We start from the raw sequence: 15613 nt of genomic DNA, 5'->3' as shown, positions 1-15613 counted from the left end.
AAAGCAGAATTTAGAAAGTCCACTGCTCTGATAAAATATTAGAGAAATATATTTGCAAGATCTATGAAGAAAATGTCCCAAAGACAGGCGTAGATCAACAGGTAAAGGAATTGGAAAAATAATATTGAGACTTCCACTTGTATGCTTGTCCCCACCTAGATACATTTAGACAGGATATGTAAATATCCTCCTTCCTCCACTTTCATTTTATTTGCTGTCCTTCAGCTCTTTTTATCTCCTATTCTCTGTTGTTTTTAACATGTCTAGCCAAATGGTACTATTTCCATCCACTTCAGGGATTTAAAAAGTGAAAAGATGTGATGTTACCCTTATACCTTTTTTTCTTCAATTTGTGTATATAAGTATATTTAAACAAGTGTTTTCCACAGATACAATGAGGGGCAAGAGTGGGCTAGGTACACGCTGTCATTATTTTACTTCCTAACTGATAGATTAGTATACCAGAAATTCTGTTTTTATGTGCAACTTCTTAATTAATTATTTACTAAGATAGACACCTGCATAATCGTTACATATACTGGCAAGTACACACTCTGTAATCCATACCTGAAGCTGATGCAAGTACCCAGAAATGTTATTATTCCCATTAGTACTGGTAACAAACCATTTAGCTGTTTTTAACAAACCTCAGCTTTGAGGAAAACAGCACTATTTTGTAAGTCCTGTTCTGTAGAAATCACGTAAATATGATCTAAAAAAATCAGATCATAATATTTAGAGATTCTGGTACATTAATTGTGATGAGGTAGACACTGCTGTTACTAAATGCATTATTAAGACAACTCTGAGGCATTTACAGCTATAACTTTCACAGGAAAATGATTTAGGAAATAATATTATTTTACCTTTTTTTTTTTTTTTCTTTTTTCAATGTAATCTTAACAGTGCAGAAATCAAAAAAGTCAGAACCACAAGTCTTGGATCTTTTTCAATCAAGCAACAAAAACAACCACCATACAACACACTTTGGTTTAAATAAGCATCATAGAAACTGGGTCAAAAAGCTGAACTTGGTAAGGTAATCTCAGGAATGTTGGTTTATTACCCACCGTAGTTTCTGGTTATACTGCTTTACTTTTTCTAGTGATGCTGCATTTATCTGAGCTTGAAATTCTTCTACTGAAACACTGTCTCTGTAGTAATATCCTTCCATGCTTTCCAATGCTATGAAAAGAGAAACAAGAACACAGAAGAGAAAAATAAGTATTAAATATTTAGTATTCGCATTCTTTGTAGCTTTGTTCACAGACCATTACATTACTTTTAAACCTTGAAGCTGTGATCCCTGTGGATTGCTGAGCTGTTTCTGTATATCATCCAATTCATACAGATCTCTTTAAGATTTCATTCACAACAAAAATTGTATTTCTGGCTCCATTGAAAATTAGAGCATCAGTTCTGTTGCTCTAATTCAAGTACTCCTGCCCCTTGAATGTAAATGTGTTTTTTAGTTCTAATATATATACCAGGGAGAAAAAAAAAAAAAAAAAAAAAAAAAAAAAAAAAAAAAAAGCATTAGAGGAAAGAAAGGATTAATGTACAGATACTTTCACGGAGGGAGGACTAAAAATTTCTTATGAAGACTGATTTGGGGATATAGAGCACATCAAACTCTAGATATTTCCACTGACAATCTGAATGCCTTCTTCTGGATTAAGTAAAGCAAATTTATCTGGATCTCTAAAAATGCCCTATAAGCTCCTTTGCAGGGATCAGGTATGTCTCTATAGATGGACTCCTCGTCCATCTTTGTTGTATTCACTTGACAAAAGCAAGGATGGATATCGCTACAGGAATTCAGGAACCAAAAAAAGATCTCCAGTATAGGTCACTGTCCTTTTCCGACGATCATTACACAGAAATTAAAAGGAGCAAAAAAGGAAGGCACAACCAACAAAGCCTTTCAAACTAAAACAAACAAACAAACAAACAAAAAAAAAAAAACACTCCTCCTTTAAATTAGATACTCGGGGAAGTTCAACCTTTTCTTTAGCTAAGCCACATCAAATGTTTGAAAAGTCTCAAACAAATTTGAACCTCAAAAATCAAGATCTTCATATAACAAGAGCTTGTTAAGAGATTAACCTTGTCATAACATAAAACACAGGCTCTTGGTGATATGCATTTTTGGGGGAGGAGCATTAAAGATTTTACAATTAGGAACATTGCTTCTTTATAAATCCATACTCATTCTAAGAATTCATCACCCTATCAGAAAATGCACACAATAAGCAGATCTCCGATGGAAACATTCTGCAGTCTTACAGCTTCAGCTGCACACAGAATATTAATTCTGCTTGTACTGCTTAATATGACCAGTTAATAAATAATTCATTCAGTGTGAAAGAACATGCAAATTGCACTCCCCTTCGGTGTTTTCAAAGCTTGTAATTCTGCTTCTGTGCAAAAATATTAGATTTCAACAGAAAGACTTCTTAACTTCCTTGAAGCTCTATCACACCAAAAACAAACCATGCAGAAATATCCACAGAACTCTCTAATACCATGTTAGTGCACACATAGAGCTGATTATCTGTACGTCGTGTTTTACCTGCATGAACTTCATTTTATCCTGTTAGATCACCCGCGTGATAAACTCAGTCATCTCTCAGGACTGACTGGGGCACACAGTTCTGCTTCTAGTAGCACTATGGGGGCCATGCTCATGGTTGCTGGCAGGGAATCGCATAGCGTACACTGTAACTCTCCCATTTTTTTAAGGATTTCATGCATTTCTAGCTAATAATAATTAGAAAGCTCTCTTGTAAGGCAAGCTTTCCTTACAAACTGAAACATGCATTCTACAGCATTCTTCAATCAATGGTCTGGATGCACAGACAAATGAATGGAAAAAAAATGGATGGATGGGAAGGCTTAGAGTAAAGTAGGTAATGGGACATGGTCTGCACCAAGAGGGCCATAACAAGCAGAATACCATAATGATCTATATTGTTCAGTATCTTCATCACTCATCTGGAGGAGCTGACAAAGTGCACTTCTGTCAAGTTTTTAGCTGAAGCCAAAGTGGGGGATGCAGTGTATATACACAATTGCAGGGCCACCTAGAGGGGGACCTAGACAGGCTGGAGGAGTTGCCCAACAGGAACAATGTGAAACAGAACAAGACAAATGTCAAGTCCTGTATCTGGGAACATGGAGCCTCAGAAGAACCTGGGAGTCAACAAACCCAACATGAGCCTGCAGTGTGCCCTGGCAAAAAAGACCAAGAGAATCCTGAGTTGTATTAACAGAAGCACAGTCAGTAGATTGACAGAAGTGCTTATCCTTACTTTACTTAACACTCATTAGAAAGCATCTCAAATACTGCATCTAGTTTTGGGCCCCACGATACAAGAAAGCTGTTGAACAAGTGGAGAGGGTTCCGTAGAGTGTCACCAAGATGGTCAAGGCCTGGAACCTTATGAGGAGAGGCTAGGGAACCTCAGCTTGTTTGGCCTGTAATCGATGGCTTTAGTGACCCACCTGCCACCTACCTAGACTTAGTTAACAGGAGGTCAAGAAGACAGAGCCAAGCTCATTACAAAGGTGCAAGGTTGCAGAACAAGAGGAAATGGACATAAATTGGAAAAAGAAAGGCTGTAACTGGATAGAAAGGAAACATTTTTTCATGACAAGCACAAATAGAGGAACATGTTCCCCAAGTTGCTCAATCTCTGTTCTTGTTTAGAGATCTTACGTGAAAAAACCCTGAGCAACCTGGTCTGATCTCACAGCTGACCCTTCTGTGATCAGGCCCTCCAGGACCTCAAGAACTCCCAAGGTCTCTTTCAACATGAATTATTCAATTATTCTATGAAAAACTAAAACATAAAAAAGAGTTTATATTATTAAAAGACTACAGAGAATTTTTCAATAAATTAAATTTCAATTTTAAATAAAGTATCTTTTAATTAAGCTTATTTATTGCTGAGATCACAATTCTAATTAGTAAATAGAGCATTCTGAGCTGTCAACTTTCTCAGACCACAATACTGTAAATCAGGACCCTTTTGAACCTATGGATTTAAGAATATGTTTGTACAAAACTATTCTTACAAGTGGAAAGATACATAATATAGCCCAGATAAACACTTCAGAACTATAAAAATGCCTACAATCCCAATCCTGCAAATATATAGGCATGCTTAATTTCAGGCATGGAACTATGCAACACAAAATAGAACAACACAGAGACTAGCTTGTTCCATTGACAAACTATTCCATAAACACGATTTTCTAAATGTTCAGTTGAAAGCATCATAAACCATTGTATTTTTTAGGCAGAAAATAGCTTAACTGTGTTAAGCTTGGAAAACAAGAATTTACTTCACAGAGGAACTTGCAGAAGATTTCTATACTCAAAGCTAATAAATTTCAGTTAAACATGGGGATCTACTGATGGCAGCTTATTCAAACCTCACAGGAATGAAGTAAAAACTATAATCTCAATTCATTCATTAGTAAGGGAAATATATATATATATATATATATATATATATATATATATTTAAACACTAGGATTTAACTTCTTATCCAGGACTTATAATTCTTGGATTCTAATGGACTATTTTGATGGAAGACAGTTGATAATTAAAGAAATTTGGTATCAGAAAGAAAGTAGACGACTTTCCCATTACTGAAAATTATTAAACAGATGTGACACTTCAAAGAATCTTAGCCCTTTTGCTTTAGCTCACTGCAAAGGTTCTAACACTAGGACACAAATATTTTGGGCACTCTAGAAACAAAGGAAAAAAAATCTGCAGAAGAAATTCTCAAGCTCACTGAATCCTGTCCCACTAATGTGAATCTAAATGAACAGATATTTCCAAGATTTTGTCTGAACCAAGGTATTTTTTATTCTCTTCCATATGCCTGTCTGCTTTCCAGAAATGTTTCTGATGCTCATTGTTCTCATTTCCCTCTATGACTGAACTCAGTCCCTTGAAAAGAAATCCACTGAAGTCTGTCCTTTTTTAGTTTATTTAAAAGTCAGGCTTCATGGAACTTATTTAAAAAAAAAAAAAAAAAAAAAAAAAAAAAAGTGGGTTAGATTTACAGTAAGTTCTGTTATCTCTTCATGTGTCTTACTGTTCATGATTTTACATCCTCCTAACTTATCAACCCTCCTTGAAACCTTCATTTGTATGTCTTCTGGCTGTTCCATGTGGACCCTGGAAGCCTTTTGCAAGTTACAGAGTACTGTCAGCTCCTTCTGAAATGAAAGGCAGCTCAAGGCAGTCAGCACCTTGCATTTACCATTTCAGTGAATCAAATTCCATGTTCGTGATGACTGTAATGACACTGCAGCTAATGCAGGCTGCCTGCAATTTATGAACAGTCTGAGCATCAGTGCCACCATTCATCACTTCAGTAATGTTTGCAGTCTCATAACTACAAAAGCCTGGAAAAGTTATTTAAGTCTTCATTACATTTTAAAGAAACATAATTCTCAGGGGATAACAATTTAATCTGTACATTTGAAGTAACAGGAAAAGGTTACTACAGTATCTGGATTACAAAATACTTCAAAAAGCAAGTTTCATGATCTGACTATCATCCACTAATAACCAAAAGCACAAAACAATACTGATGAAAGAGCATTCATTTTTTTGGTGTTAGAATCATACAACAAGTATAAAATTAGAAACACATATCTGTATGCCTATTTTTCACCACAAAACTCATCATTTCTTAAATTCAGTTTAATTCTAAATTCTCAATAAATGCCCATATTAAACAACTCATTTAAATACAATTATGTGCTTATAGTGACAAAGTATTTAAATTAGAGTAAGTAGTGCTTTAGAAATTTAAGTACTATTTGAAAGAATTGGACAAAAATAACAAATCAAGTTACCTTGTGAAAAAAGTACTGGGTGGATTTTAAACCCTCCTCCATTCTTCAGTCTTTGAGGAAGCTGTTCAAAATGGTAACTATCAAGGTAGAAATAAACCTTCAGAGTTTGCCGGCTTCCTTCTGCTTGGTATGTGATTGGAACATCTGAGAATAAAGTCAGTGTTACTATTTCATTAAAATCAATGACATGTCCTTTCCCATGAACTGTTGCAACCAAAATTCACATGATTAGATAAAAATCTCCCCAGTCATAAAATGAGTATGTTCAGTATTTTACATTTTACTCAGTGTTGCTGCAGTCACTTTTGGCCTATCCATTTTCAGAAGGTAAAAAAACAACATAAATCAGTGGCTGTCATCTTTGCCCGCCTGTCAATGACAGCAAAAATACTAAGCAAATAATGTAAGCTGGCAACATCCTACATTGATTTCTCTGTAAATCTGAAGAAACATCTATGTGCAGCACATGGTTTGAAACCACTGGAAGGATGGCTAGAGCCATATTTCATATGCCTTCCTGGGGTGCATGATGTATAAGGTCTTTGTGACATATACTACTATCCTCTTCACAGAGTCAGCATCTCTTCATGTTTGTGTGGGATAGAGCACAAGTTAAAATACAGTACTCACCAGCATGCTCATTAAAGCATTATTAAAATCTGGACTCAACAGAGAAAACAACTGTAATTTGATAGAATATAAAAATCTGTAAGAATGCACTACATTATACTTTGAGAAACTAAATGTCATAATACGTCAATTTCTGCAGAGTTCAGTGCAACTAACAGTATCATTTTGCAGTTACAGGGAATCCCCAGCATACATTTTGCGTATTATGCAAAGTGTTTAATGTGTAATGATCATTAGCAAAAGTTGATGAAAATTTTACATTTAGCTAAATCTCTCAGAGGAAGTCCATTTTATTCAATTTATGTCTTTTTCCATACTTCCTGTTTAAGTATCATTTCCATGAATAAGTCTCCAAGTTGAAAACAGTAAAACATTCAGCAATTTGCATTAATAATCTTATGTAGTTTTTATAGTGTGCATAAATTACTTTGTACCTAAATTGAAAATATTTTACAGGAACATTTTTCACTATTTTTGGTAATAAAATACATTTTTCTTGCAATCATTGTACGGAATCATAAATGGAAAAAAAAAAAGTAATTGAAAATTCCTTGTCTTCTGAAACTACAGTAAGGATCATTGTGGCAGCAGCACTTCAGCCAAAAGGCAACAGAGAATTTATCACAATCCTAGAACACACGGACTTTCCATTTATCTCTATTTTAGCACAGACACTTCAGTCAGGAGACACAGCCATTTGAACAGTTTATGACATGGGTATATGGTTAACTCCCCATCAGGAAGCTCTCCCATAACTCCAGTTCCATGTTGTTATCCAGCTTGGCAGGGCTTCTCTTTGAAACAAACACTCTGAACAGAATCCTTACTTCACTTATACATAAGTAAAAATGGTCTTACATAGGCCAGTTCCTAGCTGACCACCAGCCTTCCATTTGCAAATTTGCCAGCACCCTATGAGTATGGGTGTGCTTATGAATGCCCCAGAACACAGGCAAACTAGTAGTTTTGTGGAGGAGCTTTGTTTCTTCTGGCCTTGTTTACTGCATAAGCACTCTTATGTGTGGTCTTGATCCAGCAAGGGAATTGTTTTAGAAAAGCTTGATGTTAAGCAGACATGCTTTCCTCCCTTCCCAGGGGAGTTCTGAGACTTGAGAAAAAATGTGTTTGTTTTTTTCTCACTACACAAAATTCACTGCAGAAAAATCTCTACTGGCTGAAAACATATAATAAAGGAGTGGCTGGAAAAGAGTGAAGGGTATAGTGTAAACAGCAGACTGTGAAGACAGTTCCTTCCTACTAGTTGGACAAGCATTGGAAGAGTTCATGTCCCCGACTGTCTCCACCACCAGGTCTCAGAGGAACCTTCTTGCACAATTAAAGCTACCCTAACAGTGTTTGCTATCTCTTCTTCAGGAACTCTTCAAAGATCTACTTTTTTCATTCAGAAGGGATGAGTAATATTAAAAAGAAATGGTTTAAATGTTTCTCCACCTTATCTCAGTTGCATTTCCTTATTGTGGCCTTCAAGCTTCTTTTATATGCAACTCTTCAATAACAACTTGATCTTCCAGGGACTTATGCAGTCACGGAAACCCAATGGAAACTTTAATTAAGCAGACACTTTTCCCTGCTTGGTTGCTAACATCACCATATAATGATTCTACATCATGGCTGATGTTAGCTGCATTTCAGGAAATCTTGGAATATTAGGAGAGCAAATTCTCTATAATCCCAAATTATAGAACAGTTCCTATGGGAGGTAATGTTCTAGAAGACAAAAATATTAGAAATACAGAGAATGTTTCTGAACAGTAAAACCCAAATATTAATTATAATTACTCACTTGCAACTACTGGTTCTGGCTCTGATTGTCTGAAGTAAAAAGTAACTTTTTCCAAGTCAAACAGTGCAACCAGTGTATCTTCTAGCATGGCTTGCTCGTCGGCCTAAAAAAAGCAAAATAAAAAAATGGAATGTTAATTCAACCAGATGTTTTCCCTAACAGAAGTAAAGAGACCAGGATATGAAAATATAAAAAAAATAACTACAGAACATTGCACAAAATTTCACTGATGCATTGTATAATGTAATTAACTCCTACATAACATAACTATATTTGTGCCTATAGGCACATTCCCTTTCATTACTAGTCCAAGATTATTAAAATAATTGTATCATTTCACATAATAAATTTACAGGTAATTTATAGCTACCACTACTTCTAATGATTTTTAATCAAACAATATTGTAACTATTCTTTATGTAAGATGCCAGACTTCAACATCTTGTCCTTGTCACCAGGCCTAGCTTGCAATTTAACACAGTGCAAATTTGAAAAACAAATTCCTCTTTTTAGCAATTTTCTTTTAAAAATGCCTTAAGTTCAGTGTTTAATTAAAACAAAAACATACAAAAGTTCTTCTTGTCCACTCTAGGCATCAGTAACTGAACCAGTAGCTCAGAATGAGTACAACTCAGAGTGATTTGTACCTCCACCTACAAAAACCTAGATGCAAATAAAGCGTATAGATATTGCAATGTTGTGATTTGCACCAGTGCTTCACTCTGTGTACTCCTGAACTAAAAAGATGGAATATCCAGCCTTAGCTACCAAAAAAGCCTCAGGACTTTTTACTAACTTACTAACTTACTAACTTTTACTAACTTTACTAACTTACTAACTTCTCAGGACAGCATACTCAAACTTTAAAAAGAGAAATAGTAATCTACAAGGATGGTTATCTTGAGTTAAATATGCAGTTAATTACAGGAGAAATCAATAATCACTTAAAGTAACTATTCTTTATACAACCCTCTCCTAGCTACATTAAGCTAAGTGTATATCTGAGGCATATATTTTTCTCCTCTAAGAAGTGAAATGGTAGAAAGGCAAAGAATAATCAACTAGCTGCCTAAAAAATGAGAACTACAGCTTACTGAGTTATAGAAAGAAAACAAAATGGTTTTTGCTCTAAACAGTGAAATAGTATTCCCCCTTGTATTTATGAAAAAGCACCTCTGCTTGAAATATTTTGTCTCCTGGTTCAATTTATGAATTCTCTCTGGTGAAAGCAATGTTATATCAGCAGAATAGTCTGAAAACCATTCAGTGACATGGGAAATCTTTATACAACTGTTCATTCTTTACTGAACTCTGGCCATAATGAGTATGATTTCTGAGGCTGAGGTCACTGGGCCTGTTCAGCCTGGAGAAGAGGAGGCTGAGAGGAGACCTCATCACAGTCTACAACTTCCTCGTAAGGGGGTGTCGAGAGACAGGAGACCTTTTCTCCATTAACACCAGTGACAGGACCCGCGGGAACGGGGTTAAGCTGAGGCAGGGGAAATTTAGGCTTGACATCAGGAGGGGGTTCTTCACAGAGAGGGTGGTTGCACACTGGAACAGGCTCCCCAGGGAAGTGGTCACTGCACCGAGCCTGTCTGAATTTAAGAAGAGATTGGACTGTGCACTTAGTCACATGGTCTGAACTTTTGGGTAGACCTGTGCGGTGTCAAGAGTTGGACTTGATGATCCTTAAGGGTCCCTTCCAACTCAGGATATTCTATGATTCTATGATTTCCTTCAAATGCCCTTGTTTAACATAACGTGGATCATTTGTAAGCAAAATGGTCCTGAGAAGGTATTGAGAAAGTCACTTTTAAATACTTTTCACTTAATTAAGAACAGTTATCACTGAACTAATTCAGAATTCTTGTGCAAATACATATACAGAAGAGACTAAACTTAGCGGGTTTTGTTTGTTTTAACCCAGCAATGGATAGTGCTGGTTTCAGCCTACAATTCATGCTAAGTAGCATGAGTTTTCATTACAAAGGAAGGCTCCACAATTTTGAAAGAAAAAAACAGAAGTATTTAGTGTTGTAAACACTAAAGTTATCTCGTGATAATACAATTAAGTGCATGTTAAAACATAAGACGAGCACCAATTTAATTTGCTCTTGTACTCTGAGGACTCCAGCACCAGAGCCAGAGCAGTCTGGTGCTGAATTGTGCAACTAAGTACGCAAGAGACAACCTGAGTAGGAGATCCCCTGACCGTGCTTTCTTCACATGCATCTCATGTGGATAAACAGCCCTCATGTTTCTCACAGGCCCTGACTTGAGCTGTTCTAAAGCTGCACACCTTGTCCTGACATACCCTGTCCCACACAGGCCCATGCTAGCAGCTCAACTGCTGGTGAGGTTGCTGTTCACACTATCTCATGACAATGGTCTCCAACAATACCACACACTTTATGATAATGATTTAGAAATATCTTTATTTTTATTGATCTCTTCTGCTTTAAAATTTGATCAGGACAACTCATCAGCAACTTCGTGCTGAGACAGTCAAGGAAGGGTAACTTTTGATAGCAGGAACTTAATTTGTCATTTGAGTGGGCTTCTGTTCAGTAAGATGCAAAATTCTGACACCTGTTTGTGATGTTTGATCCCATTCCCAAGCTTAGTCAAGTAAACGAAATGTTCACAAACATGGTATTAAATGGTCTTAAAGCTCAGCAGTAAGAACACTAGCACAAGAAAACCTTGTGCCTATTATAACAAGTCAGTTAATTTCACTGAGCAAATCTAGAGTTTGAGAAGATTGCCACAGAGCAGACCGTGCAAAGTGCTTTACAGTTCTTCAGGTTGGCAGGAACAAGTCTAGTGTGAGAAGCTGCTTAAACAGCTGAAGAGGCACTTTGGATAGCTGGGGATTAGTGGACTATAAAAAAAGCAGACTAGCATATCTAGTCCTCCATTTACTACAGACTGATTGTTTTGGAGGGAAGGGGTGATAGAAAAAGTATCCAAATCAGGTATTTTATTTTATCTGCATTGCTACTTATTGCTGAGTCAAACTGTGGTTATCACCTAATACTACATTCACTCCTAGGGAACAACTATGATAATGGTAGGGAATCAGTATCTGCTAACTAAGAACAAATACAATACTCTATTTGTGGATAACTTATTTCCCATACCACAAACAAACATTTCCCATATCTGTAATTACCTGAACTGCAAACTTCCCAAATAGCAGCTAATTAAGTAACAAGCTAAGCACAAAGGACATAGAAAATCATATTTATAGCAAAGACTGTTTAACCACGCTCCTGGTTTGGGGAACAAACAGGGGCTGTTCCCCCATGAACAGCCTGGGGGTTATGTTATGTGAAGGTTCTTACCAGGTTAGGTGACAGCAGTGACTGGAAATGAAGGAGAACACCCGCACTAGCTATCTGTTCCAACCACCTTCTGCTGGCTTCCATTGTCTCCATTTCATATTCTTTGTTGTTGTCAAACATGTCATTTAAGGCCACCATTAGCTGCTCTGAAAAAGCACAGACTGTGGCCACTAGACTTTGACAGAAGACCATGTCTCGCCTCAGTTGTATCTCGCTATCTGTGATGGGTAAAAGCCAAAAGAGGAGAAGCAAAGCAGAGATGGAGCAGGAGATTAATTAACAGTACAGTAACTGGGATATTATTTTTTCTTTACTTTAAAATAACTTGTTTCTTAGTCCAACTAAATCACAAGTTTACAGCTTAATGTTATTCAAGTACATAGCACTCTACAACCCAAACTGCCATTTTCCACTTCAAAAATTATTTTATAATTCTAAAATTATATAGAAATGGGTTAAAAATCTGGAATTTAAAGTACTTCTTCATAAACAATGTATATTTATACTTCAGATTTTAACGTATATGCCATCAATTCCATGTACTTTTGATATTAAAAGGTGATAGATATGATTCAGATTTCTTTGCTGCAATGTGAGAATGAGCTGGGCACAAAAACATTTACCTCCGACGAGAAAGCAAGGACAGGCAGAATCTCTTAATATGACTCTGTCATCTGGCCAATTTTACAGCTACCAGCTGGGTAGGGCAGATGAAGATTGCCTGCTACAAACTGCAGACAAGGGACGTAGAAGTGTTGCTAGCAGAACACAATCTATCCAAAGACCATATATATGAATATGAAATCTACAGAGTAAGCTCAGAGCAGCAACACATATCCAGGAAGCAGTACAGATTTATGGAGTCAGGAAAGCCCAAGACAGGTCCCTAGCTAGAAGTCTATGGAACCATTAGCAACAGATTTAAAATAGGGACTAGCTAACCTATCAATTTATTCTGGAGGGCATAGACATCCGATTAGCTAAAGGTCAAAACAGTTCGAAAAGGAAACGTGTTCTCAATAAAGCACAAAATCCTGGTGTAAAGTATTCAGTGCTTCCTACTTCTCCCCATTTCTGAAGGTCTCCAAGTTTTTTTTTTATCATTATGAACTGTTAGGCAAATGTCAATCACAGATGGTACAGGTAGACAACATTTCTCAGTCACGTCATCCATGACTGGATGACATTGAGGTCTTTTGAAAACCTAAGCTCTTTGTCCCTTTGTCCTCAATTTAGATTTATTTGCCTCTAGGATTAGCTCCTTTACCGCATTTATATGGGGCTAGGAAGACTTTAGATGCGTAAATCTGTAAAAATAATCCTGTACTTACAAAATTAATAATGACTTTAAAACTATGTTTTTCTTGGACACCAATTATTTCTGAAAGTTATTCTGTTCATTTTCCTTCTGAGATCTTCAAACCTTTTCTCAAACTATTCATAACTTTGATTACTCTTTTGCTATTCCATTTGACAGCCTCTCACGACCTCAAGAATATTTTTCTTAAATGGTCTAATCGCTACTGCCTCTATACTGTGATTCATTCCTTGTTATTTTGATTATTAAAATTTCACTCTGTCTCCAGTCTCTCAAGTTATGCAGAATCCAGTGCAGACAGAATTTTCACTTGACAAACTCCACCCACCTTCCGCTTCAGAAATCCCACTGGCCCATGGTCACAATCTTTCCAATATCATAGCAGTGCTCAGGGATTTGGGCCCAAAATGCATTCTTTTGTCTTTCCTTGCTCAATTTTATCTCTGTTTGTCCAACAGCAGCTGATTTCAGTACTTTCCTCTGTATTGCCTGCTTCTGAGGCAGTTCTCTTTTGTCACTGACACCTCATTTCCAAATCTCATCTAATACTACTTGAACATCAGATACTGCATACAAGAGCACTCTGGGCTTTTTTCACAAAAAGATTTTTATACAAAATAAATTACAGAACTTAAGAAATCATGTAAATAGGGAAAACAGCCTAAAGGGAAAAAAAAAAAAAATCAAGCCTGGGATATTTTGTGATGCCACTTATTAACTATCCTGAGGAATTATTAAAATATTTTTAAAATCTGGACGAAATTTGACAACAAAGAAACATTACTCTCTCTTTTATAAAATTGTTGCTATGCGTCATAACAAAATCACGAAATAACATTCATATGGTGCTGTCAGATGGTTACAATAACCAGCTTTTACAGCGAAATATGACTGCTTACTTGGTCATTCGTCCATCTAAAAAACATGTACAGAATCTTCAACTATAACATTACATATTATTTTCTAAATACAGATTTAGTGACATTTATTTTACAGACACATGCATATTCTGTGCATTTGAGGCTGTATGAGGTGATGGTAAAGTGATACACAGAATACTCAGACCCCTTCCAAAAAACAAGGACTTAAAAATAAATAGGACTTAAATAAATAAATAGGATTTAAATAAAGTATTTAGCACTAAATTATGCTGTTTTAGGTAACACAAGAAGGATAAAAGGAAAGCAATGGGTTAGAAAAGCAAGGCAAGGCAATAAATAGATGGGTATGAAGATGGGAAGAAAAGATTGTAATTACGGAAGATTACAGAAGAAGGAGGACAGAAGAAGTACTCCGCACAAATTCAGAGATTTGGCAGCTACTTCATCTGCCATCATCCAAAGTAAATAACCAGAGAAGGCATTTTGCATTAAAAAAGTACAACATTTGCTTTAAATGTAAATGTCTTTGGAATTGTTGTGTCCTTCAGGAATCCTCACTGTCAATACAGAGGTAAAGTTGTTGATTATCGGATAATCATGTTTGAGTTTTTACTCCTTTCTCTATTCTGGCCAAATTAAAACAAAAAGCAGAATAAAAGAAAACAAAAATTCAATCCCACTTCCCAAAATAAGCAAAATTACCTGTATACTCAAGAAGTGCCAAGAGTATCCGTGCCTTCACCTCTTAAAGAAAAAAAGAAAATATATTGAGGTCACCATGGTTAAAAGTGTTTTTTACCAACATAATAATGCATTAGCAGTTCTTTTGTATAAAATCAGCTTCACACTAAGTTTTTGTGTATGCCATCCTGACTTATACCTTCAAAACAGTATTGAATCTCAGCTTCACTAGATTTTACATTTGACTTGATAAAATTTATAATTATCAAAAGCACCAGCAGTAAGAAAAACCCACGAAGAGGCAGCAGCTGCCTCAGAGTACATGTATACCAGCTGGCCAATGCATGTCTACATATGAAGAACTCCAGCCTTAAAGCCTTGTAAAACAAGACCTGTTTTCACCAACTCCTACATCACCCCAATTCTTTCCTCCCCCCCACCCTTGTCCCATACTTAAAAATGTCCAGTTATCCTCATGTTCATGCATACCAAAGTATCCAGGGAAAAAAATAAAAGTACAGATTTAACACGCATTTTAATTTATGCTTTAAAAAATTGCCTTTATATGTCTTTACACTGTTTTAATAAAGGAGAACAAAACAAAACAAAAACAAACAAACAAAAAGCATATTATATGTAAAATATCCCCCTCCTCTTTTTTTTTTTTCTTTTGCCTTCTCAAAGTTTTCATGATGAATGAAGTGATTCTTCCCCTCTGCCTGGTACCAGAGGACAAATTCAAATGTATAAACCATCACGGTAAGGAACAGGCAGATAAAAAAACCGCCATAACCTCAGAGTGTGTCAAACTTCCAGCACATCAGTTGTTCTACAGCAGCTGCTTGTAGGAACACACCACTACTTCTCATGCTTTCACATCATGACAGCCTTTCTTTCACACATCCAATTTTTTGTATAGTCCTATTCCAAGAATATAAGAGTTGTGGAGTATGTGGGCCAAAGGACAGTTTAGGAATGTCTTGTCTCCTACTGAAACTAACCTACTAGGTTCAAAATTTGAAACATTACATACGTCTCAGATGATGGAATACAAGAACCAAAATTAATGGT

General features: G+C 36.2%; 1 protein-coding gene across 3 annotated transcripts in view; it reads right to left on the bottom strand.

Annotated features, from left to right (window-relative positions):
- PREX2 (phosphatidylinositol-3,4,5-trisphosphate dependent Rac exchange factor 2) overlaps positions 1–15613 on the bottom strand; it is a 176231-nt gene that overhangs the window by 39099 nt on the left and 121519 nt on the right. For all 3 annotated transcript variants that reach the window (XM_035317544.1, XM_035317543.1, XM_035317545.1), the window contains 5 exons: positions 14564–14605; positions 11663–11880; positions 8316–8418; positions 5882–6025; positions 1071–1185 (listed from right to left, as the gene is read on the bottom strand). In XM_035317544.1, coding sequence (XP_035173435.1) covers positions 1071–1185; positions 5882–6025; positions 8316–8418; positions 11663–11880; positions 14564–14605 — 622 coding nt within the window. The remainder of the gene's footprint in view (positions 1–1070; positions 1186–5881; positions 6026–8315; positions 8419–11662; positions 11881–14563; positions 14606–15613) is intronic.

This window comes from Oxyura jamaicensis, chromosome 2 (genome assembly GCF_011077185.1).
Source record: "Oxyura jamaicensis isolate SHBP4307 breed ruddy duck chromosome 2, BPBGC_Ojam_1.0, whole genome shotgun sequence".
In the NCBI taxonomy this organism is placed as follows: Eukaryota; Metazoa; Chordata; class Aves; order Anseriformes; family Anatidae; genus Oxyura; species Oxyura jamaicensis.
The sequence above is the reverse complement of the archived record's forward strand: the minus strand, read 5'-3'. Positions and strand labels throughout refer to the sequence as shown.